The following is a 26,102-nucleotide window of genomic DNA, read 5'->3' as shown; positions in this document are numbered from 1 at the left end:
CATTAATACCTGGTTTCCATTGACTGGCTAGTGGAAGTAGATTGTTCATAAGAATGAACATAGATGATAATACTTGGTGTGAGTTTGACACTATAGTGCTAAGCCCTTTATACATTATCTCTGAATATTATCCCCGTATTAGTGGTTATTAGTTTACAGAAGTTACATAATTGTGCCAAGGCCGCATAACCAGTATTTGACAGAGTCTGATTCAGCCCAGCCCTATCGATTGCTAAAGCCTAGCCTCTTGACCCTGCTGTGACTTCCTAAGAGCATACGCTTCCTGAGATAATCAAAGAAATGATAGTAATAGCAAACAATTAGCTTGTGCTCACTATGATATGGGCTTAGCACTCTACATATACTAACTCATTTAATTCTTACAACAAGGTTATGAGATGTTAGTGATATCTCAATTTTATGAATGGGAGAGTTGAGGCATAGAGAAGTTAAGCCTGCACTCTTAATCACTATGCTATGTTGAATCTCTGAAATAAAATTTAGGTGTAAGATATAATCTTATATCTATTACACTCACAAAAGTAAAATGATTGAATATAATGTTTCATTGAGAGGAAACAGGTACAATTTTGATAGTATTGTAAATTACAGTTTTTGAAGTGCCTTCTGCCTGCAGGATCCACCAAAATGTATTATAACCTTTAATAAAATTTATTGCAAGGAAATAATTCAAAAGGGAAAAAAGCTCAAAAGTATTAATGTGCTGTTTGTAATAATGATAAGGATAAATAACTGACAAATCCACAATTGGAATAGTGAAGGAAATGAACATTAAATGAGTTCTTACACAGTTGCTGGCATTTTTCTAGTCATTCACCTGGTTATTTCTTATTTATTCCCCACGATAACCTTATGAGGTAAATGGTGTGTCATTTTTACAGAAGAGCAAACTGAGGGTCAGGCAAATGGAAGGGACCCATATCTTGACCCCAAATAATCAGGCCCTTAACAACACCATCATGAGGATAGTAGAATGTTACATGTCATTAACAATTATAAGTTTGTAGATGTGGGAAGCAACGTCAAAACATTTTAATTAATAAAATCTTCAATATGTACACGCTAATTTTATCTTGGTAAAGATATCATAAAAGAGGTCATAATCTTATCTGATAGAATTATTTGTTTTAGGGACAATTTGTCTTTTTAATCAAATATTCTCTCTTTTTTTAATATGTGCATCAAGGCTAGTTCTGTCCTGCCCTACTCAACACTTGGCCCTCAACTTTATGCAGATTTATATTTATAAATTATGGGCTTGTATTTAAGGCCTAGAGAAATGTAAGAAATTACTGCCATACTCAGATAACAGGAAGGATTGACTTGGTAAGACGGCAGTATAAGGTAGTAGTTAAGAACTTCAACTCTGGAGTCAGACAACTAAGGTTCGAATCTCAGCCCCATCACTAGCTGTGTGACATTGGACAGGTCACTTCTTTCTGTTTCCACCACAAATGTTTTTTGAAGATTAAATGATAATTAATGCGAAGGTTAATCAAAGAATCTGGCATACATAAGCTTCTAATAAGCCAGGTGCTATCATTGTAAACATTATTATTTAACTTAAAAGAGTTGGTTTTACTTGAGGTTAGCATTGAGGTTGTTAGACTGCATTAGACTTCTGTTGCTGCATAATAAGCCACCAAACATGTAGTTGCTTAAAACAATGCCCATTTTATTTACTAGCTCACAATTCTTTGGGTTGGTAATTTGGGCTGAGCTCAGCTGGGTGGTTGGAAGCCGGGCCAGCCTGGGTGGACCCCCCTGTTGTTGGTTGGGCTTGCTCTCATATCCGGGGCCTCTCCATGTGGTCTCTCATTTTCAAGCAGGCTAGCCTGGGCCTGTTTACATGGTGTCAGAAAACTGCCCAGCTGGAGAGGAGACACGGCATGGCCTCTTTGAGGCCCAGGCTCAGGCTTCTAAACATGTTAAGTGTCATTTCTGCTGTATTCAATTGGTTAAAGTCACAAGATTAGCCCAGATTCAAAAGGTGGGCAGTAGAGTTCACCTTTTGATGGGAGTTGCTGCAAAGAGTTTCTAATCATTTTTTAACATGCCTTATAGACTAAGTAATGGAAAAACCCTGATTCATGCTGATTAAGATCAACAGATTGACTTTCGATAAGGAATAAAAAGATTATAGTTGAATGTTTAAAGACTTTAAAGACTCAATAATATAGCATATTCATAAAAAGAAATCAGTTTTGGTATAATTGGTAACTAAAATTTTTTAAAATACTCTTTTAGAAATTAAATTGGTCTTCTTTTTAGAAAATCTTCACTATTAGGGAAATTAAAATAAGGATACAGTTTTTATTCTCCCTAAAAGATAAAGCCACTTAAAAAATATAACCAGATGCCATTTTTCTACTCTCCCCCTCAATTAATAGAGGACTAATTTTTAAGTTTGCAAACTTGCTATATCATAGCATTCAGACTGTTTAGTCTAGGACGATGTATTAATAAGAAGTGAAGCAATGTGTGTCAAATACAGTAAGTGGCACTGTGCTATAAACTGTTCCTGTGAAGAACTGAGTCAGGATTCGTTTATGTTCCACCTGAGTTGTTGCTATATAAAAATAGGGTTCTAAATAAGGCAAGTCTGAACAGAAGCTAGCGATTTTGCTCAACCTAAATATTTGCAACGTTTTACTTTATTAAGTACAATAATCTTAGTGTTCCTTGAACTAAATTCTACCAAAAGTAAATTCTACCAAAAGTATACTATAAATTGATCCAGTGGCACAGATCTTATTTCTCAACATTCTTTTATACTTATTTTAATTTCACACAGATTATTCTCAGTTTCTCATTCTTAATAGAGTTTTAAATTATTTTCTTAGTTTATATAGGCTGAAACAGCAGAGAAGAAATGCAACATGAGGCAAGAAGACAGTAAATTTTAATGGGGTGATTCTGTCATATTTTCAGTGTATTTCAAGGCACTCTTAGGCCTTTTTTAAACAGAGAGCTCAGTAGAAAAATTAACTCTAGCGCTTGAACAGCCTAAACAGTTTTTTATTCCTTTGAATAGTATGTTGAAAGAGTTTTACAAAACTGGAATATTCTTGTATATTTAAAAGCACAATGTAAAATTGTTATAAGACTATTGACTTGGGTTGTTTGGTGTATTGAAGTGTAATGATATAAGTATCTTAATATTTCACATGCATAGATTCTGGTGAAATTAGTGCTTCTCTCTCTTGGCTTTACAAGCCTCCCAGTCATCTGTGGAACATCTGTAAGAAAGTTCCAGGGATTCTGATCTAGCAGGTGCCATCATAGCGTTGGCCTTGGTAAAATCTTGCTGACGTTCTTAATGGCAGATGTATCACAAAAAATAACACACCAGAGCATATCCAATCTTCTGAAGTTGTCTTTGGATGACTACTGTTTGATCTTTATTAGAAGTCACAAAACCTCCTTTAAAACCCATTTAGCAAGTTTGTATAAAGTTACATTCTGAAATAGGTGAACACTCAGAAAGCAGCAATAACAAAAAATATAATTTCAGAAGCTGTTGTAAAGATAGAAATATTAATACTGTTTAAATTTTTCTAAGCATGTGATAATATAATCAAATATGGAAAATAAACATTACTTGTGGCATTTACTATTAAACATTGTTTTCTTTGTTGATATAAAAAGAAATAGGGTTTATTGTTATTTCAGTGTTAAAATATGAAAATTCTGAATGAAATTGACCCTGTTATAATGTAATTCCTCTTCTCTCCTGTTTTCCCGTTTGAGTTCTAACAAATTTGTTAGGGGGAAATACCTCAATTTAGCCTGTAAATCTCTGGTTATTTAATAAATGATGGTAGTCCATCTTACCTTCTGTTTCTGATTACCAACTGGACTACTGACCTGGCAGTTGATTTTCTGTCTTGTTTTTCAGCTGACTACCTGGCTCAGGCGTTTGACTCTCTGTGTTTGGACTTGAAGACAGACGAAGGAAAAGTCTTGTTTTTGGAGTGTCAGGCTGTTCCAGTGGTGTTAAGTCACCTGAGAATATCCAGCAAAGGGCTCCTGTCCAATGTCATTGATAGCTTGCTTCAGATGTCGGTGGAATCCAGTAAGTTTTGAAGTTTTATGTAACAAAGAAATGACAGTGGGATGACTTTTCTCACCTGTTCTCAATGTGTAACTATATCTCAGACATTTGCATTTTATAATACAAATGCTTGAAAAACATTTTGGCAGCTGTGTAATAGAGTCATTAATAATATCACCAAAAGTTATAAAGCCTAACCTTTTGTCTAACTTTTCACTGACTTAGCACAGTTTCCAGTAGTTGTCTCAGTTATGTGGATATACTCCACAAATGTGGCTTGTGTATTTGAGCCTCTTTCTCTGTTCTCTTGTCTCGTCATTCTGACAGATCTAATCCCATATTCCCTATTTGCTTAGAGGGTGTCGCATCAGCGGATGTGTCTCTCCCCACAGTGAGAGAAACAACAGCCATATTCCTGGTGTTGCCTCTTCGACTTTCCTGTTTTATTGGACAGACGGCAGGGAGGGGCTCTCCAGCTGTATGTATGGCTCCTCTTTTTAGTTCTTATCTGTACTTTTTGTAGTCTGTGGGGTGTTTTTTCGTTTTGGTTTTTATGTTGATAGAACAAGTTCTTTTAACTTGCTATTGATCGTTCCTAATTTAGCCGAAACATGTGTAGGGCACTGGGACAAATGCTGTCCTTTGCTTTGATTGGCATTGCTGTTTGAACCTCAAGTAACCCCTTGACTTGTAACAAGCAGCCATTTTGCTTCAGTGTTTTTTTTTCACTTGTAGTTTGTCCTCTTCCCTCTACATCACTTCTTAAAATAAAATGTTTATACCTTCCAGAAGGTGGAAACTGAAAATGGAAAACCATTGCTCAGCATGGTAGTAAGCAACCTGTGGTGCTTGGTGCTGCTTGCGGGTGAATCCCTTATGGCTGGGGCAAAGCATGGTTATGCTTCTAACTAGGTGCATTTGGTATATGGTTTCACATTTTCAAGTGGTTTTCATATACAATCTTGTTTTTCCTTTACCTTGTTTTTCCCCGTGAAGAAGGCCAGATAGAAAAATTGAGGCCTAGAAAAGTTAGGCAACTTATCCATAGATTCCACAGCTGGACAGAGGTAGAACTCAGACTTGAGACCAGGTCTCTGATCTAGACTTAAGGTGCATTCTACCAGAGCACTATGGTTAGGTTTTGCCGGTTTGTTCTCTTCTTCTGCTCCAAAATGTCTAATTTTCTCTGACATTTTATTAATATTTTTAGCCATTTATAACTGTTAAAATATTAGACTTATAGTTGGGGATCTAGCTACCTAGATGAGTAATTTTGGAGTTTTGTATCTTGATTTACTAATTTAAGGTGTAGATCAAAAAGTGAAAAATTAGTAAACTGAGACACAGAGACCTAAGATTATTTGTTTAAGTGAGTAGATTTCCAACTAGTCTCACAGGATTTTTTTTTTTAACGAGGAAAACAAATCTTACCAGATGCAAATTCATCAGAAACAAGTTTGTCTGAATATGTCTAACAGATGAAATCTTGTAGCCACAGGAAAACTAAGTATAATTTTATGAAATAGTGGACCTACTTGGGTGAAAGGACTGTGACAGTGTGACTTTCACATTTGGAGAAATAATATTAGGTTAGATAGTCAACAGATACTCAGTTCATTCACATTTGTTTACCTTTGTTCAAGTTATGCTCAAATCCAAGGTTATCCTTTCTTGCTGAGGTTGAATAAATAAAGCAGTTTCTGATGCTGATTCCTGGAAAGCCACGTTGTTCTGACTGATGGGAAACTTTTCAAATATCGGAAATGGGTGGATCTTTGATGATATGTGACTGAGGTGTATTTATTTGCTTGATATGTTTTCCATTTTTAATGTAAATCCAGTGCCTGGTGTTAGTCAAAAATGGATGATATAGATCAAAATGCAGTGAATACCTCTCTAGTTGTTGGTTTTATGTTTTTTTTTTCCTAGATTTGCGATAGGAAACTAATTTCACCCTATCAAAATTTTCGCATGCCATTTTTTTTTTAATTCATAGGAAAACCTTGTTGGAAAAGAAATCTCAGTAGAATTGATTTACACATGGCTTATCTTACCCAACTCGTGGGCATTGGTGGCTAGCTGTGTGTGAGGCACTGTGTTTCAAGCATGTGTTTGCAGTGCTCTGCTGAGCCATGAGGCTTCCTCTGAAGCGCATAGGAGCAAGGGGCTGGAAGGAGGTGTCAGTGGGCTGAGCTGGAGCCCCAGACTGCAAAGTGCCTAGGACTGGTTCACTAGGAAGTCCACAGAGACAGTGTTGAGAAAGCTGTGTAGCAGTTTGACAGTAATTTTGTATCTGTTAAATCCAATAATAATTTAAAACATTTGGACTTTGTTTTATTTCATTTTCTAGTGTTTTTAATGGTATTATAAAAGGTAAACTGAGACACATTACATTTTGAAAAATGTATTTGAGCAAACGACGATTCGAATGGAGCAGCACTAAAACTGAAAATGGTTGGGGTGCTCTGTGGCCGGGCCTGGAGCAGAGATTTTCACAGAGAAGACATGAAGCAAAGCAGTTATTTAATTGGCTATAACTTAAATGTTGCCTTCATGGGAAAATTTGGTTATTTGGCTGTTAGGATAGTTGTTCTTAAGTCTCCTTTTCCTAGATTCCAGTGCACTCCCTCTGGCTTAGGTTTTGGTTTGTTTAGGTAGGCTGACTACCCAAGGCACTAGACCTACCCTAGTCCAATAACCTCCTTGTTTAACTATTTTAATAGTGTTTTGTAAAAGTGTGATGGATTCTTCATGTGATGGAGTGGAAATTAAAAAGACTGGTCCTTCATCACATTTTGAAGAGCAGTTGGACAACACTGTCTGTGCTGGTCACTTTATATTAAGCTGTATTATGGTTAGTGCTCTGCAGAATGGTTTTTTTCCTCTTCTCGCCTTGTGCTCTTCCCCCAGATTCATGTTTTCAGGTATGAGAAATATTTCCAGCTGCATAGATATTGTTTTTTGAAAGCTGCTAAAATGTATTTCTCTGAGTGTGAGTTAAAATCTATGCATTGATTTACTTCAACATGTGTTATGAGCACTATACTGTTTTTAGATTGAGGGCTTCTTGTTATATCTGTTCTGGGCGTGGGTATATATCATATAATAACTTAGTGTTGCTTTTAGAAAATTACTGTGTGGTTTCTTTCTCCTCTCAGTGGTTGAAAGCCATTATTCACCCGTTTGGGTTTACCTGTATAAGAACTTGAGTCTTATTTTATTTCAAAGAATACTTTCCTTTTCTTGTCAGACTTAGTTTAAATAGAGGGATTTAAGTTTGTATTTGTATTATATATTCTCTTTTTTGGTCCAGAAACTGCCTTGTCTAAGGTAAACATGCTACCGTTTAACACTTGAATGGCAATAATGTACATGAGTACATTTTGCAGAACTTATTTTTTTAAGTAAAGTTTATTTTTATTACAAAAATAATAGAAATTTGGAAAACTCCAAAGTAACAAAAAAGAAAGTCTTACTATACAGAGATATGTACATTTACTTTCTGTGAATATTGCTTCCTGTCTTTTTTCTGTGAATAGTTTTCATGATGTTGAGTTTTTCTTTTATTTTTTTTAACATGGTTAAGTCCTAGTATGTATACAGTTGTATCAATGTTTGTTTATCTGTCTAAATATCACTATAAAAAAGATAATAGATTTTGCTAAGAAATATGCTTGAGTTCTGTTTAAATTATCTGTGAATATAGGTAAGAAAAATTTAATAAAGTTAAAGAATCATCCAATATTTTGGACTATGCTACATGCGTTAAATTTGTTCCGTGGATCTGAAACTTACTGTAGACCTATTCATATTTCTTAGTATGGTGCAGCTACTATTTTCCGTTGGCAGTTAATTTTTTTTGATTTGGGCAAATCATTTCTTCCCTTCTTGCTATTCTTTATTGTCATTCTCTTATGTTTTTATTAGTAAGGAGATTGAAGCAAGGACAATTTTAATGAAATGATAAATGTGATATTTCCAATAAAACATAACCTAGTATACACACACCCACGTTTCTAGTTCATGAATCTTACATACATATGAACCTGTTTTATCAGTTAAAAGTTTTCACATGAAAGAATATTCTCTGTAGGAAACACAATGGGAAGATTATTTTTAATAACTGAACAACATAAAATAATATTTTTTAAAATTTAAAAGAAGTTGACACCCCTCTTAATTCTACCACCTTAATATAACATTTATAGTTTGCATATTGCCTACGATATATATACACACATATACATATATATGTTTTACATAGTTGCAGTCATAATCTACATACTTTGTTTTGTAAGTGATACATATTTGTTATAGAAAAATTAGAAGATACAGATTTATTTCAGTCAACAAATATCTTATCTATAGACGATACATTCCTCCCTGATGCTGAACTGGGCACTAGGGGTACAACAGAGAGCAAGGCAAGTGGTCCCCTGTCATTGTGAGGCTTATAGTCTAGTTGACTTTTCTCAAATTATTGGTATACTGGGGAATGATGATATCAGTATCATAGGATTATAAAAGGTGGTGAGGGAGTTAACCATGCAAAGATCTGGGAGAAGACTGTTCCAGGCAGCGGGAGCAGCTGGAGCAGCTGGAGCACAGGTGTTAGGGCAAGTATTAGTTGTGTTAGGTGTGGTAATTTCAAGAAACAGCAGGGAAGCCAGGGTGGTGAATCAAGTGAGTGGAGGGAGTAGAGAAGAATCGGAAAGGAAGGGCCTAGGGCACTCATTGGGAGGGGCTTGTTGGCCATCATTAAGACTGGGGATTTTGACATCATAAAACTCCTTGCGCTTCTCCTTTCTATTCTGGTTTGAATGTCATATTATGAGATTTTTTGTACATTTCTGCCTAGCTCTTATTTGTTGCTTAATATTTCATTATATTCATTTGTTGTTGTTACCATTTATTAAGACATTTCTTGTGGGAAGTTTTATGAAATTTGCTAAGGAAATTGATTCCTTGGCCTTCCATCTCAGCACAGGAGAGTTTTCAAGGAGTTTGTGGCCAGTCCTTTCAGGGAACTAACCTAGCAGGTCCCTTCCATAACCTCTGAAGTCTACTTAAGAGTCATTTGATGTACACAGGTAGTCATATATTTTTCAGTGGTCTCTGAATGCTGCCAGATCTACAGCTGTACTAAAAATTGCAGAATCACTTCAGTGATGCTTGCATTCCCTAGTCTGACACTTTAACAGAATCTCTTTTTCTCAGATGTAAGGCTGGTCTTTCTACTGTGTAAACACTAGGTGATATGAACCCTTTCTTGGCCAAGCTTTAGGTTTGTGTTATATAGCCTGTCTTGAGGAAGTTTGTTCTGATATTTTGTGAAAAACAAAACAATAAAAACGTGTGTATGATGGGGAGTAAAATCTGACCTGCTAATCAATGTGGTAGAGAAAGCTGAGAAATCAAATAATTAAATATACAGATAATAAATATACTATTTTTATTTATTTTTTAAAAATGAGTTCTCTGGGGGCTGGCCCCGTGGCCGAGTGGTTAAGTCCGCGCGCTCCGCTGCAGGCGGCCCAGTGTTTCGTTGGTTCGAATCCTGGGCGCGGACATGGCACTGCTCATCGAACCACGCTGAGGCGGCGTCCCACATGGCACAACTAGAAGGACCCACAACGAAGAATGTACAACTATGTACTGGGGGGCTTTGGGGAGAAAAAGGGAAGAAAAAAAAAATGAGTTCTCTGGCTATTTAACTTAAGGAATTTTTTTTCAAAACTATGTTTATTATTTAAAACACTCACATAGCTAATAATTTCCAAGGTACAAAAGGGGAAAAATCTTCTTTTAGTGAGTTTCCTTACCAAGCCAATTTTACTAGTTTTTTCCATATCCTTTCATAGATATACTGTCTATGTACATACACACACACAGAAACATACACATATTATTTTTCTCTTTTATCATCTTTTTATCAAGAGAATGCTAGCGTCCTATATGTGTTGTTGTGAACGCTGTATCTTCGAGATCATCTTGTATTAGTACATGAAGAGTTTCTTCAATTAAAATTCATTCATTTAAGCACATCACCATTGATGGATATTTGGATTGTTTCTAGTCTTTTGCTATTAGAAACAGTGTTTCTTTATAAGTTCACTTATACAAAAGTAAATTTGCACGTGTGGGAGCTTATTTGGTAAAATAGCTACCTGGAAGTAGAATTATTGGATCAAAAGAAAATTTCTCAGATTATGAAAATGACACAGAGTAAAAAGTGGCTAAAATAACAAAAGGAAAAGAGCAAGGGAGTCAAAGAGACAGGTAACAAATTATTTAATCATTTGTTTTGTTTGTTTTTTACAAATGGATGTTTTCTATTAGATCATAGTTCAGAGACTCAGAAATTGAGTCTAATATAGATGGATACGATGACAGGGATAATTCAAGAACTCTTACATCCCATACCCTTGTGACTACATCCTCCCAATACCCAGCTCTTCACCCCTCCTTTCCCCACTCGTAAATTCATCTACCTGGTGCTCAGTATAGTATTGGACAGGTAAAGGGAGCCCTGTTGTCTCACTAGGACAGCAGCCCTGCTGACACGGAGCCTTTGGCTGGCACGTGGGGCCGCCTGAGGTCCTTGGCGGTCTAAGTGCCGGAGGAGGTTCATGGGCTTCAAGATGTAGTGTCTGGAAGTTGAGGACTGCCTGAATAAACATCTTATTTGAAGTTTAATCATAGACTGGCAAGAAGCAGATTTTTTTTCCTGTTCTCTACAGCATTTTTAAAATGACATCTCAATATCAGTTTTAGTTTTTCTTCATTTTCTTTGAAATAGTTTTTTTTAATTGTGGTAAAATACAAAATTTACCATCTTAACCATTTTTAAGTGTACAGTTAGTGTTAAGTACATTCACATTGTTGTGCAGCCATCACTACCATCTGTCTCCAGGACTCTTTTGTCTTCCCCAACTGATTGTCTGTACCCATTAAACACTTAACTCCCCATTCTCCCTCCCACCAGCCCCTGGCAACCACCATTTGACTTTCTATCTCTGTGATTTGACTACTCTAGGTACCTCATCTAAGTGGAATCACATGGCATTTGTCTTTCTGTGACTGACATTTCACTTAGCTTAATGTCTTCAGATTTGGTCCATGCTGTAGCATGTGTCAGAATTTCCTTCCTTTTTAAGGCTGAATAATATTTCATTGTATGTATATATACACCACATTTTATTTATCCATTCATCCATTGATGGACACTTGAGTTGCTTCCACTTTTGGCTGTTGTGAATAATGCTGCCATGAACGTGGGTGTGCAAATATCTGTTTGAGTTCCTGTTTTCAATTTTTGGGGGTCTTTAAAATAGCTTTCAGTCTTCAAATGTCTTTCATCAGAGTGAACAACAATGTTTGAAATTGTACTGAAATTAAGACAATACTTTAAGACAAGAGCAATAAAACTTGGTTTTGTTTATCTCCAAAGCCCATTCAGCCGCTAAAGCAACATGCAGACTGTTTTCAACATCTAAATTTGTTGTAGTTTAAAAAACTGTTTACAGGCTTAATTTAAACCCAGAGAACATAATTTCATATTGGGTCCCTGCTCCAATATTACTTCCTCAGAGTGTCCCTCTTTGACCATGCTGTACAACTGAGCCCCATCCACTCTCGTTGTCCCCTTGACTGCTTTATTTGCTCTCAGATGCTTAGCTGATATACATATATATGTGTGTATGTGTATGTATACACACGTTGGTCTCTAATTCATTTGCAGTTTATCTTGGTGAAAGGTATGAGGAATGGATTAAACTATTTTTCTAGATAGCTATCTAGTTGACCCAACACTCTTTATTCAATGAACTTATCTTTCTCCCTTTGCTTAGGAAGTCTCCTTTGGAAGTATTTTAAGTTTTTCTCCATTGTCTTATTGTTTGTAGTGGCTTTCCATTTCATTCTCTTGGGGTTTCCAGAGATATATTTATGTTATCTGTAAATAATAATTTTATTTCTTCTTTAACAATTTTTATATTGTCTTGTCTCATTGAGTTTGGGTGTCTCCTCCAGCGCGATGCTGAATAATAGCAATGATAGTAAACATTTTCATCTTAGTCCTCATTTTAATGAGAATGGTTCTAGTGTTTTCTGATTAACCAAAATGTTGCTGGCTTGAGTTGAGGTAGATAATATCTTATCATTTTAAGGAAGTATCCATCTGTTCTGTACAATTATGTTCAAGGGTGCATATTGAATTTTGTGAAATGCACTTTTAGTGTCTTTGGAGTTGATATATCTAAAAAGGATCATGTGATTAATGTAGTGAATTAAAATGGTGACTTTGAACTGTCTTTAAATTCCTGAAATAAATGACATTTGGTCATGGAACAATTTTCTTTTAATGTTCTGCTGATTTTGTTTGTTTGCATCACAAAGGAAAATAATAAACTGATCTCACTCATGATTACCCATGCTAAATCCTAGACTGGATATTAACATTCATATTTACTCTAACAATGGGATGCTCAATTTTATTCCTTTCCACTTTTATTTTGCGTGCTGTTAACATGTTGTTTCTTCTTTTTCCTTTCTTTTTTTCTCTTCCTCCCCTGGGATGTGGGCGTGTTGGTATTTGTATTAGGTTCCTGTGGCTGCTGTAACAAATTACTACAGATCTGGTGCTTAACAGAAATGTATCCTCTTAAAATTCTAGAAGCCAGAATTCTGACATGAGTTTCACTGGGCGGGAAACAAGGTATTGGCAGGCTGCGCTCCCTCCAGAGGCTCTAAGGGACAGTCTGTTCTTCCTTCTTCTAGCTTCTCATAGCTGTTGGCTTGTGGCTGCATCACGGTAATCTCTGCCTCCGTGATCACATTTGTTTTAAAATGTAGGTTTCATTATTATTCAGATATGGTGAGGCCAAGAGATTGATGACCCATTGTAAAGAGTTTTTGGACCAAGTTTTATACTAAGAGAGGAGGCACACCATGCCACAGGGGCCCACATGGGGAGGCACCACATCAGTCAGGAAGCAGAAGGAAAGGGGAGAACTGTGGACAAGAACCTTTATTGTGGTTTCCATGGGAAGGTATGGGCAAAGCAGGGTAACCAGGTTTGGGATTGGCTGATTTGAATAATTTCAGCAGGTGCTGGGGCCTAAGGGTTATTCCTAGTTGTCTGCTACCTGGCCCTGGAGTAATCAGGGCAGGTGGATAGCGACCTGTTATGTGAGAGCCCCATAGAGAGGAGGTGGTTGCCGGGTGTGGACCAGGATTGGTTAGTTTGCATATGAAAGATGTGCTCACATGCAAGTCATTTACTGTCTCTAGGAATTGGCTACCTGTGGGAGGGGCAGTCTCTCCAGGGTCAACAAGGCCCCAGATGTCAAAGCATCAGAACCACATGGTTAATACAACATTGTCTTTCCTCTTCTGTCTGAAATCTCCCTCTGCCTCTCTTTTATAAGGACACTTGTGATTGAATTTAGGCCTACCTAGATGGTCCCGGGTAATCTCCCTCATCTCAAGATCCTTAACTTAGTCACCTCTGCAAAGCCTTTGCCATATAAGATAATATTATAACACTCACAGATTCCAGCAATCAGGATGTGGACATCTTTTGGGCAGCCATTATTCAGCCATCCACACTGTTCTGTCCTTTTTTCTCCTCATTAATTTGAGAGTTCCCTCAGCACCAGTTTGCATGTATACTTGTTGCATTCGTGCTGATTCTATATATAGATACAAACACACAACCACTTCATTGTGTCTTACAGTGCAGTTTCAAGCATTGATATTGAAATAATATTGCTTTATTATAAATTAGTTTTTATTTTTCCTTTATGTTACATATAGGGCATTCTTGATTAAAAATCTGTGTGTAAGTATGTTATTTGCCTAGGATAGCATCAAGATAGTAAAGGGGAATTATAAAATATTTGTTATAAAAAAATGGCATGAGTCACTGGGTTGGAAACTGCTCCTCTAGTCAGCTGCTTCATTTAATATATAGACAGATGGAAAACTTAGGGTTCTGAGAAATTAAGTGACTTGTTTAATGTCACATGGCTAGAGCCAGGGGAGTGATGAGGATTAGATAAGTCTTTCAGAAAAAGAAAAGATAGAGATAAGGGAGAAACTTCCTCTGGATGTTAGGACCCCAGAACTGAGGGGTTCCAGAGCAGAAAGTAGTGGCAATGCTCATGGTGTCCAAGAGATCAAAAAAGAAAGAAAGGAAAGGAGGCAAACAGATTTGGAATTCTCTCAGGAATGAAGAAGTAGAAGGAGGAACAGGGGTTTGAAACTGTGGGAAAAGGGCAGACCAGGAACTTTTCTTGGAGTGTTATTGATTATGGATATGGATTATCCTGCTCCAGAGAGAGCCTTTGTCCCTGGACTAGCACTTCCCCACATCAAGCCTCTAGAAAACTCCTAGTCATCTTTCAAGAAATAGCTGATCTTGAGAGCATTTCCCACCTTGCCTTGTTCCAAAAAGGAATGAAGGTGGACTTGAAAAAAGTATTAAAGAGGGGGAATTTATGTACAGTTGGGTGTTTTCAAAAGATTACCTATGTATATCCTTCTTACTGTTGCTTTTTTTCTTTTTAAATATTAGTTGACCTATGTTCAGTTTCAGGGATGGCAGCTGAAGTCTTTTGGTTGACATTGAATGTTGCCATATTTTTATAACTTTTGAAACATCAGACCTAGAATAAAACCCTTACTTTCTCTGATTTATTTTGCTTAGCATAATACTCTCAAGGCCCATCCGTGTTGTCACAAATGGCACTATTTCGTCTTGTTTTGTGGCTGAGTAGTATTCCATTATATATATATATATGCACCACATCTTCTTTATCCATTCATCCATTGATGGGCACTTAGGTTGCTCCCAAGTCTGGGCTATTGTGAATAATGCTGCAATGAAGATAGGGGTGCATATATCTTTTTGAATTGGTGTTTTCATGTTCTTTGGATAAATACACAAAAGTGGAATAGCTGGATTGTATGGTTTTTCTATTTTTAATTTTTTGAGAAATCTCCATGTTTTCCATAGTGGCTGCACCAGTTTGCATTCCCACCAGCAGAGTATGAGGGTTTCCTTTCCTCCACACCGTCTTTAACACTTGTTATTTCTTGTCTTTTTAGTAATAGTCATTCTGACAGGTGTGAGGTGATAATCTCATTGTAGTTTTGATTTACATTCCTCTGATAATTAGTAATGTTGAACATCTTTTCATGTGCCTGTTGGCCATCTGTATATCTTCTTTGAAAAATGTCTGTTTATATCCTCTGCCCATTTTTCTGATCAAGTTGTTCATTCTTTTGTTGAGTTGTATGAGTTACTTGTATATTTTGGAAATTAACTCCTTATCGTATATAAGAATTGGCAATATTTTCTCCCACTTGGTGCATTGTCTTTTCATTTTGTTGATGGTTTCTTTTGCCATGCAGAAGCTTTTTAGTTTGGTGTCGTCCCATTTGTTTATTTTTTCTTTCATTTCCCTTTCCTAAGGAGACATGGTATTGAAAAAGATACTGCTAAGACTGATGTCAAAGAGTACTGCCTCCTTTTTCTTCTAGGAGTTTTATTGTTTCAGGTCTTACATTCAAGTCTTTTATCTACTTTGAGTTAATTTGTGTGTGTGAACAGTCTACTTTCATTCTTTTGCATGTGGCTGTCCAGTTTGCCCAAAACCATTTATTGAAGAGACTTTCCTTTCTCCATTATATATTCTTGGCTCCTTTGTAGAAGATTGGCTGTCCCTAAATGTATGGTTTTATTTCTGGGCCCTCAGCTATTTTCCATTGATCTGTGTGTCTGTTCTTCTGTCGGTACCGTGCTGTTTTGATTACTATAGCTTTGCAGTATATTTTGAATTCAGAGAGTGTGATGCCTCCAGCTTTGTTCTTTTTTCTCAGGGCTATTCAGGGTCTTTTGCTATTCCATATAAATTTTAGGATTCTTTGTTCTATTTCCATGAAAAATGTCATTGGTATTCTCATTGAGATTGCATTGAATCTGTAAATTGCTTTAGGTAATATGGACATTTTAAGTATGTTTATTCTTTCAGTCCATGAGCATGGACTATCTTGACATTTCTTTATGTCTTCTTCAGTTTCTTTCAATAATGTCTTACAGTTTTCAGTGTGTAGTTCTTTCACCTACTTGGTTAAATTTATTCCTACATATTTTATTCTTTTTGTTGTTAATGCAAATGGGATTTTATTGTTGATTTCTCTTCGTGCTAGTTTATTGTCACTGTATAGAAATGCAGCTCATTTTTGTATGTTTATTTTGTATCCTGTAACTTTACTGTATTTGTTAGTTATTTCTAACAGTTTTTTGGTGGGTTGGGGTTTTCCATATATAAAATTATGTCATTTGCAAATAGTGACAGGTGTACTTCTTCCTTTCCAATTTGAATCCTTTTTATTTCTTTTTCTTGCCTAATTGCTCTGGCTAGGACTTCCAATACTATGTTGAATAAGAGCGGCAAGAGTGAACATCTTTGTCTTGCTCCTGTTCTTAGAGGAATAGCTTTCAGTTTTTCACTGTTGAATATGATGTTGGCTGTGGGTTTGTCATATATGGCCTTTATTATGTTGAGGTATTTTCCTTCCATACCCATTTTATTTGGAGTTTTTGTCATAAATGTATGTTGAATCTTGTGACATGCTTTTTCTGCATCTATTGAGATGATCATGTGGTTTTTATTACTCAATTTTTGAATCATTTCTGCATTTCTATCTATGAGCTCTCTAATTCTCTCTTCCATGTGGTCTGCTCTGCTTCCAGTGCTTTCTACTTTATTTTTCGTCTCATTAGTTTTGTTCTTCATCTCCAGAATTTCTGTTTGGTTTATCTTTGAGTTTCAGTCTCTTTAGTGAAGCACTCCTTCTGTTTGTTAACTTTATTCCTAAGCTCATTGAACTTTCTGTGTTTTCTTGTAACTCTTTTGAGTTTTTCATGCCGTCTAGTTTGACTCCTCTGTCAGTTAGACTGCAGTCCTCTGTGACTGCAGGTTTTGCCTCTGGAGAGCTGTCGTTTGCTTTCTGTGCTGCCATGCTGCTGTGCTTCATGGTGCTTGATGAGCTGATCCACTGCTGGCGCATTGGTGGTGGTCAACACCTTTCTTGTTTGGGTGAGGCTTTGATTTCAAGCTGCTCCTGGTTGTATTTGAGAGCCTGCACTGTTCACCCTCCACTGCCTCTACCAGAGGTGTTGTCAGTGCCCTCCTTGTGCAGCTTGTGCCTCTGAGGTTGCTGGTGCCTTGCTGCTTACGATGTTGCTGTAGTCTCAGGTGTCGCCACCGGGGTCACCAGACTCTGAACACTTCTGCTGCTTCTGGGATCACCTGGGTCTCCTGTTCCTCCACTAGCTCTCCACGGACTTGGGTGCTGCTGCCCTGTGCACCACCTGCACTGCTGCTCCTGGGTTGTCTCGGTGCTTAGTAGCACTGCTGCCTGAGGCTCTAGGTTCACAGGTGACACTGTTGCTGCTGGTGGTCCAGAGTCTTATATGCAGTCCCCGCTGCTGGTAGAGCCACTGTCAGGGATGCCACCACTGGTGGCTGGGTCTTGGGTTCTACTGTGGTTCCTGAAGCCTCAGGTTTCAGGTGCCACCTGCCACTGCTGGGGGAGGCACGGGGCTAAGCCAATAGTGTTATTGCTGGTTCTGCAGTCTCTGGTCACTGGTGTGCACCAGTGTGCTTTTTGAAACCTCAGGTCAGGGCACTCCACCCTTGCCAGGGAAATCCACATTCTGGATGCTATCCTCACTGCTGGAAAGAACAGCACCACTACTAGGGGAGGAGGAGAGGGCTGGGTCACTGGCAGCACTCTGTCCTGAAGCGCAGTACGTGTGTGCCACACGCCACCGCTGTGATGGGACAGGGGCTAAGCCACAAGTGCCGTGTCTGCTCCTGCATCCTCTAGCTACCGGCATGCACCACTACCAGGAGGATGTACGTTTTGGATTACCACTGTCTGGGGAGGTGGAGGGGAAGGGGGCTGCTCCTCAAGTTCCGCTGCCTCCTGGAGGTCCAGTCCACCCGCCTTCAAATGTATAGATGCATGGATGTCTCAGGCCTTCTGGTGTGCTGTGTAGGGAGTCCTTTGTTAACAATGGTTGTCTGACTGGTTGTAACTTAGAAAAGACAAAGGGAACAACTCATTCTACTGTGATGCTGATGTCATTCTCCCAAGAGAGACTCCTGAAACAGCAAGAGAAAAATGTGGTCTATACATAGAATGGAGTATTATTCAGCTTTAAAAAGGAAGGAAATTCTGACACATGCTACGACATGGATGAACCTTGAGTACATTTCTAAGTGATGTAAGCCAGGCACAAAAAGAAAAATCTTCTATGATTCCACTTATATGAGCTGCCTAGAGTAGTCAAATATGTAAAGACAGAAAGTAGAACGCTGGTTGCCAGGAGCTGTGGGTAGAGGGAAGTGCGGAGTTAGTGTTTAATGGGTACAGTTTCAGTTGGGGAAGATGAGAACTTTCTGGAGATGGATACGTGCACAACAATGTGAATGTACTTAACACTAACAAACTGTACACTTAAAAATGGTTAAAATGGTAAATTTGTGTGTGATGCATATTTAATGACAATTTTAAAATTAAATATAATAAACCTTTAAAACTTAAAGAAAAATATTCAAGCAAAGAAGAAATGTAGAAAGCATAAGTGTTTTTTAAAAAAATCACCATAAACCTTATCAGTTAGAAATAACCATCATTAATATTAGGTGAACATTGTTTCATATAACTTTCTACAGTTGTGTTCATATGATAAGATGTCTGAATGGTTAGACAGATGAAAGTATTTTCACAGAAGTGTGATTTATTACATATGTTATTTAAGGAAATGTATTTAACAGGAAAAATGAAATGGATTTGAGTCATAAATACTGTCTTATCGCAAGTTTCTTCTGTTAAGAAACAAGGTAAAAAACATTGAGTCTCTCTTTTTGTTAACCTTTTTTATTGTAAAATATATATAACATAAAATTTACCATTTTAATCACCTTTAAGTGTCCCCTATTTTTTTTAATACTGTTTCAGTTTTAGATGGTATTGTTCCCAGCGATGAAGATGAGGACACTAGCACTACTGCAGTTTTCATCTCCCCTTCTTTCACTTCCTGACATTTAGTTATGTCTTTTTTTTTTTTTTTTTTGAGGAAGATTAGCCCTGAGCTAATTGCTGCCAATCCTCCTCTTTTCGCTGAGGAAGACTGGCCCTGAGCTAACATCCAGGCCCATCTTCCTCTACTTTATATGTGGGACGCCTACCTCAGCATGGCGTGCCCAGCGGTGCCGTGTCTGCACCCGGGATCCGAACCGGCGCACCCCAGGCTGCCGAAGTGGAACCTGCGCACTTAACCACTGTGCCACCGGGCCAGCCTCTATGTCATTATTTTTGCATTATGTTGTTATTTTTACATTCTGTTCTGTGACCACAATTTACACATTTGCTTCATACTAGTGTTTTTCTTATTTCTTTGCTTTATATTGGTTTTATATTTAATTTATTCAGTCTCAAGACTAGTCCTTTTTACTGTAACTTCTAAATTTCTGTGTTCTTAATTTTGAATGATCTCTTAATTGCTCTGTCTCATGTGCACCCAACACCCCCCCCCCAAATTTAGGAAGTGCTTGTGGGTAATTAATGAAATGTAATTACATTTGAATATTGTAGTATTGAAAAAATGTTAAAACTCCAATACTTGAACCTTATAATTAAACCTAACCAAATGTGTATAAGAATTCCAGAATTTTCTTTCTCCTCTATTTTATGTCTATCTCACAGGTTTAAAAGAGAGACTGGAAATCAAGCCACTGAACCTCTTTTACTTCTAAAAGAACTTTACAAGCTTCACTTTTTAAAAAAGCTAATATATTAAAGTCTTTGGATGATCTTGGCTTTTTTCCACTACAGAGGTTATATAAGGAAGTTCACTTTTATTTGGCAATGTTTAGTTGGAGTTTTTTGTAATACCCTTAAATGTGTGTGTTTTGTTCATGCCAAGACCTGATTTACATATAAACTATAGTAAAATAAAGGAAAATACACTCTCTTTCATGCTTTTGCAATATACAAACAACCATCAGAGTTTCTTATGTGCTTTTTAGGCTTTTAAATTGAAAATATTGATATTATAGATTGTAGGTATGTTAAGAACCATCAGTGGTCTTTCTGGAAATGACTTATGATTGTTCTTTACCCATTGATTTCAATTCTGTTAGCCATATGATAGTTAACTTTCTTGTTTAGAGTTGATATGAGCCATATGCTTCAGGATCTAAAATAAGAAAGCTATGTACAATTGTTTAATGAAGCTGCTTGAAATTTCAGTCAATGTATTTGTAATGCTATTTGTAGATTTTGTGATAATGTTTGTAACTTAAATTTTCATTCTTTAAGAAGATTTTCTGTAACTGAGATTGAGATTTATGTGTGTGTGAGAGAGAGAGATTGAGGTATATGTGTACACACGTACGTATATAGACACACACACACACATACAACTTGGTGAGCTAAGTTTACTTCATACTTGGGTTAGACTACTGTGGGGCGAGTAATAAGTTTTTTCTCCTACTTTTTGCCACATGGTTGCATGCAAAGTAATTATTGTCTCTTGTGCTCCATTGCTAGCATATACCACCTTTCATTTTCTATTATCAAAACATTTCTCTGACTTTATTATTTTGGATTTTGTTGATTTCATCATTTAATAGTTTATTTTACTCAGTACACTTATGAAGATACTGACATAGTGTCTTTTCACGCTGTGCTTTTGGATTCAAACAGAATGATGAGTCCAGAGCTGTCGTATTTTCATGTCCTTTATATCTCCTACCTCATCTGTGTTTGAAAGAAAGCCCTGTCGTGATTGTGGAGCCTCTCAGTTTTAAAGACCACAATTTAATATTTTCGTGTGGTTTTTGTTTCTGTTTAAGCTTCCCTAATTACCAATAATAGTGGTTTACACCTTAAAAAGCATTTTTATACATTGTCTTGTTCAACTCATAGCAACTTTAACAGAGCCTTCAGTTTTCACTGTTAGAAACTTCACTGTGGCCCGTATTCATTAACCTGTGCTGCAGCTCTATCAGACACAGTTTTAGAAGCAGAATTGCTGAATCAAAGGAGCTGCGGACTTTTAAGGCTTTTGATACAAATTTGCCAAATTCCAATTATTTTATTCCTACTAAGGTTAAATATTTTTACTGTATTTATTCTGTTGTGAATTACTTGTTTGTGCCTTTTGCTCATTACTAAAAGTATTAGTTACATCTTTTTCTTCATGATTTATAAGAGCTCTTTTTATAATAATATCTTTTGGCAAGTATATTACAAAGGGATTTCTCCTCCTCCCCCCTAAGTTTGATATTTCCCTTTGATTGACTGTGTTTTATTTTTAAAGAGCTTTTGCCTTTTAATTGGGGGGAGGGGGATCCTACATAGACACTTAAGGTTTTTATTTTATAAAATTTTTAAATCTTTTCTTTTATGAGTCTTTCCCCTCTTTTGCTTTTATGCTTAAAAAGTTATTTCCTATGCAGTGATTATGTAAATTGTCATACACTTAAGTGAAATTCCTAAATTGAGGTTTTTAAAAAAATTTGCTACCTCAACAAAATTCCTTATTGCTAATTATTTAAACTCAGCATACTGTTATGAACTTATTGAAGAAATGACTTTCCCTCTTCTTTTCAAACATTGGATTTCTGCCAAATTCTACCTAATGAAAGTTTGATGTTAGGGGAAATAATTTTATCTTTGGTGTTCCTTGTTCAACAAAAGCCAGTGGGTTTTCAAATGATGATATTATTGCCCCACAGTTTAAGTAGGAAAAGAATGGAAATCCAAGTCAATATTTATAAGTACTTCACAGATTTCTGGTTTTATTTTGTTTTTAATTTCCTTTTTAGCTACTCCCTGACAGTAAAGCACTGGTGATTTGTTTTGCAGAATCCTTGCAGCCATTCCTAGAGGCCTGTAGCAACACTTTATTTTTTCGTACTTGCTCTGTGCTGCTTCGAACTCCTAAGCTTGATCTTCACATACTAGAAAAGCTCAGTATTATTCTACAGAAACTTTCCAAAATCAAGTAAGAATTTCTTATTTCTAACATTTTTTATTGAAAGATATCTTATTGTGATCATTTAGACTTTTATGAATCCTGTACTAGTTGAACTTTGACTATTAAATCAAAATTTCCAATAAACATGCATAAAATTGAGATTCGTGAATATTAATATTCTATATATAATATAGATATCTATATAATATAGATATCTATAACTATGTTAATATAATATCTAAGACCACATACTTAGACTAGAATTAGAGTGCTAATCTTAGAATATCTTATTGTTTCTGCAGCTCATTTCCGCTAAATGAACTTTAGTACCACAAAAAGTATGTAAGACTAAGAGCAGTTTTTAGCAACCAAGTGATAGTATCAGAATAAGTTATTACAGATTGGTATTCTGTAAAATAAAAAAGATAAAAATATATTTTGCAGATGTTTATTAATATACTGAAGTGAGTTTAGGAATGAGAATGAAGCAGACAGAAAAGATATAAAATGATGTTAGTATTAGTAATTGGGTTTATTTTAGGAGACTATTAGGGGCTTCCTACTGCCACTAATTTGGATTTTATTGTAAGATTCAAGGGCTTTCTTTTTATATCCTCTTCTTTCCCCTGACACAAACATAGGTATAACCAGTATTTAAATTATAAATAAAGGACATAGAATTTAAGCTATATTTTCCCTGAGTCTTGCTATAGTCTAGTGTTTCTTTTGAGGCAAATCTGAACACCTTCTATCTTACCTCATTTTTATAACAGTAAAATTTTGGTTCTGGTTCAGCTCTGCCCCCTCCCTTTCCACTCATCCATGAGTTCCATGGTGGTGAACTTAGGTATCTTACGAGGCCTCAGTATACTTGAATAGTAAATAAACTACATCTTAAGGTTATATGTAGATGTGTGATAGTGGGTCCATATATTCTATATGGTGCCTCACACACTGTACCACACCATAGTAAATTATTAATTGTGAGATTATAACCTCATACTCAACTCACCAAATTATTAGTTTTGGTCTTGTATTGGTTAAACTTAGCAATTCATTGTCTTCTTCTTCTTGCAGACTGACTATGCCATGATTGTCTTGATTTGTAATCAGTAAATTCTCAATAAGGCCCATTCTGTGTTACCTGTGATGCCATGAAGCCGCAAGAACAATTCTTAGATTTAATTCTATCTTAGCTCTTAATTCATGGGATTTTTAAAAATAGTCCCAAAGTGCAAGTACATCCTTGGGCCAAAGCATTTTTCTATTCATGATGTGTTTTATAGCTTATGTTCATTTCAGACTTCAGGAACTAGAGCAAAGCTTGAACAAGAGGGTTGGGAATAATTGATGCTCAAGCAAGTCATCAAGTAAATCTGTAAAATCACAAAGATGTAAATTCTTTTTGTCAAATGGATGGTTACATAAAGTTACTTGATAATTTCTCTCAAGAGGTAAATATATGTAGATAAGGAAATAAGAAATAGGTTATAAGATATAATTCTAACTGATTGGAAGTGAAATTACTGACTGGTTATTAGAAAGAGGATGGTCGAAAAGGTATTTTGGAGCTAAGTCAGAAGGTAAACCAATATCCTGCTTTTTAAAAAGTCTGGTTTACTTAAAATAAGTTGATCAAGTATTTGACTCTTTCTAAGCTGTGAAGGGGAAAAACAAAAAAACCCTCAAACTCTGTAACAATGAATAGGGAGCAGTTTTCAGGATTATAAAACATTTTCCTTTTTCCTTGAATACTTTTCCACTTTAGGCCTATCTCATAGAACCTATTTCATTTCTCTTGACACGTTAGTCCTTTAGTTAACTATTTTCAAAAATAGATGCCATTTTCCCACATTTACACAGGTTATCTCTAAATATCATTACAGTTAAACTCCCTGAGTGTGTGTAATTAAATTAATCTACCCATTCTCTTACAGGAGTAATAAAAAGCTCTTTGAGCTTTTTACAATTCATCTGATGCTTCAAGAAATACAAAGGACAACACATCCAGAGCATGCCTTTCTCTGTATTAACCTAAATTCAACTCTGTTCAATTTGGGTTTAACAAAATGCAACTCCCTGGCTTCCAATGCAAGCCATGAGACTGGCTGATTATTTTATATATATTATATATGTCTTTCTTATTTGTGAGATTGTAAAAATCACCAAAGTAACTAAAAGTCTACCAAGTAAAGTTATCAATAGCATTATTCATCATGAAAAATAAATAGAATTTTTAAAAAAAATTTTTAATGTAATCCATAGAAGCTCTGGAATATTTGGGATGTTTCAGTTCAACTAAGGTAGTCCTAATGTACAAGATGGAATTTCCAGAATTAATGACACTAGAATTACTTTTTGTAAAAGTGTTTTAGGAAAATTCTTGAAATTATGTGATTCTTTGGAATAAAATTGGTGTTTATGTAGGAACAGGATTAGATCATGTTGTCATTCTGTTTTCTTAATATATTAGAAATCTCCCCTTTGGAAGCAAAAGTACATAATTTTTAACTACCGTCTTCATATCATAACTCTTCCATATATCTTAGGTTCACAAATAATTCATTTTTTTATTGTGCTATTCACAGTACTTTAGAGAAAGAATTTTTATTTTTTCTGTATTTCTATATGTATTTTAAATATAATTTTTACCAAAGCGTATGTGTACAGCATAAAAACTTGTTTTTAAAACTGAAAAGTGAGCCACAATAGCATAGCCCCAACACCCAGAGATATCTCTTGCTATAGCAAAAGATGAGTGAATTAGCTCGAGTTCTGAGTGAGGTAAAAGTGGTGGAACTTGGACTTAGGACAGAATACTGAGAAACAAAGAAAAGGAGCATTGTCCTAAAGACTCATAAAATTATACTCTACCAGTATATAATCTCATTTTCAGGATCTGGAAGAAATTTTGCAGAAAATTTTGGGTCTTTTCAAAAGAATATAAGAAAATGTGCTATTTGTGATGCAGAAACAGAAAGCCATAAAGAGAGGACAGGCTAAGGTGAAGCTTATAGAAAATGCAGAAGCAAAAATGCACATCAGAAACAAAAAAATACCATCATTGATATTTCAGAAAATAGAATCAATGTTACAAGAACAAAAGACCAGTTATCTCAGAATGCAGAGTCCTAGTGATGGTGTGAGTAAGAGCATGGATGGCAGATGGTAGAGCAGAGGTTGGCACTCCAGCATGTGGTATTTGATGTTGCTGAAGAAGAGAACAGAACAAGTAGAACAGAAGCATTAGTAAAAGATACAGTTGAATAAAGATTTGGGAGGCTAAAGAAAGAGCTGGAAAAATCAGTGAGCAAAGGACTATATAATTAGCCACATCCTGTAATTCAGACACAAATTATAATTAGAATTTAATTGTATGTATTAAATTATAAGGATAAAGGCAAAAACAAATAAAAGCCAGTTACCTACAAGGGAAGAAAAACCAAGCTTCATACACTGCCAGAAGTTGATAGGGAAGTATCCTCTTAAGTTCTGAAAAGGGGAATTTTTAATCTAAGAATTTATACCTTCTGAAGATGCCTCTCATGGGTGAAGACAATGGAAAGACATTTTCAGATATGCAAGTGTTCAGAAATTCTACCACTTACGTACTGTTCTTATGAAAAGAAACTACTTAGACTATTCTAACCAACTTAGAGATGAAGGGAAATTGAGACTGTTAAATCAGTCTCGTACAAAAAGACTGTGGCAACCACTGAAACCACTTAAACATAAATAACTTTAAATAATTGTTTATAAAACAGAGTGAAGTGTTAAATTGTTCAACAGGATAAAGAACGGAAAAAGCAGTACTTTAGTAGTAAGTATTTGGATAAAACTATATTAACTGATGCTAAAAACTGAGAATTAATAGGTAGATTGAGGTAGAGATGCAGGAGCTAATAAGTAAGAGTTTTCTGTATTTTCATCAGAAATAGAGTCAAATGTTCTATTTCAATATTTGAC

General features: G+C 36.0%; 1 protein-coding gene across 36 annotated transcripts in view; it reads left to right on the top strand.

The window, feature by feature from the left end:
* Nucleotides 1-24,571, top strand: part of CCDC138 (coiled-coil domain containing 138) — a 74,441-nt gene extending 49,870 nt beyond the window's left edge. For 27 of the 36 annotated variants that reach the window (XM_008507144.2, XM_070571952.1, XM_070571957.1 and 24 more), the window contains 3 exons: nucleotides 3,920-4,096; nucleotides 22,025-22,163; nucleotides 24,074-24,571. In XM_008507144.2, the coding sequence (XP_008505366.2) occupies nucleotides 3,920-4,096; nucleotides 22,025-22,163; nucleotides 24,074-24,248 (491 nt within the window). In that variant the 3' untranslated portion in view covers nucleotides 24,249-24,571. Of the gene's footprint in view, nucleotides 1-3,919; nucleotides 4,097-4,431; nucleotides 4,554-6,071; nucleotides 6,594-19,229; nucleotides 22,165-24,073 lie in introns of those variants that run through there. The other 9 variants (XR_011525871.1, XR_011525870.1, XR_011525869.1 and 6 more) reach the window with 5 other exon arrangements.
* Nucleotides 24,572-26,102: the final 1,531 nt, after the last annotated feature.

This window comes from Equus przewalskii, chromosome 14 (assembly GCF_037783145.1).
Source record: "Equus przewalskii isolate Varuska chromosome 14, EquPr2, whole genome shotgun sequence".
NCBI classification, from domain to species: Eukaryota; Metazoa; Chordata; class Mammalia; order Perissodactyla; family Equidae; genus Equus; species Equus przewalskii.
Note: the sequence above shows the minus strand (reverse complement) of the source record. Positions and strands in the feature narration are given on the sequence as shown.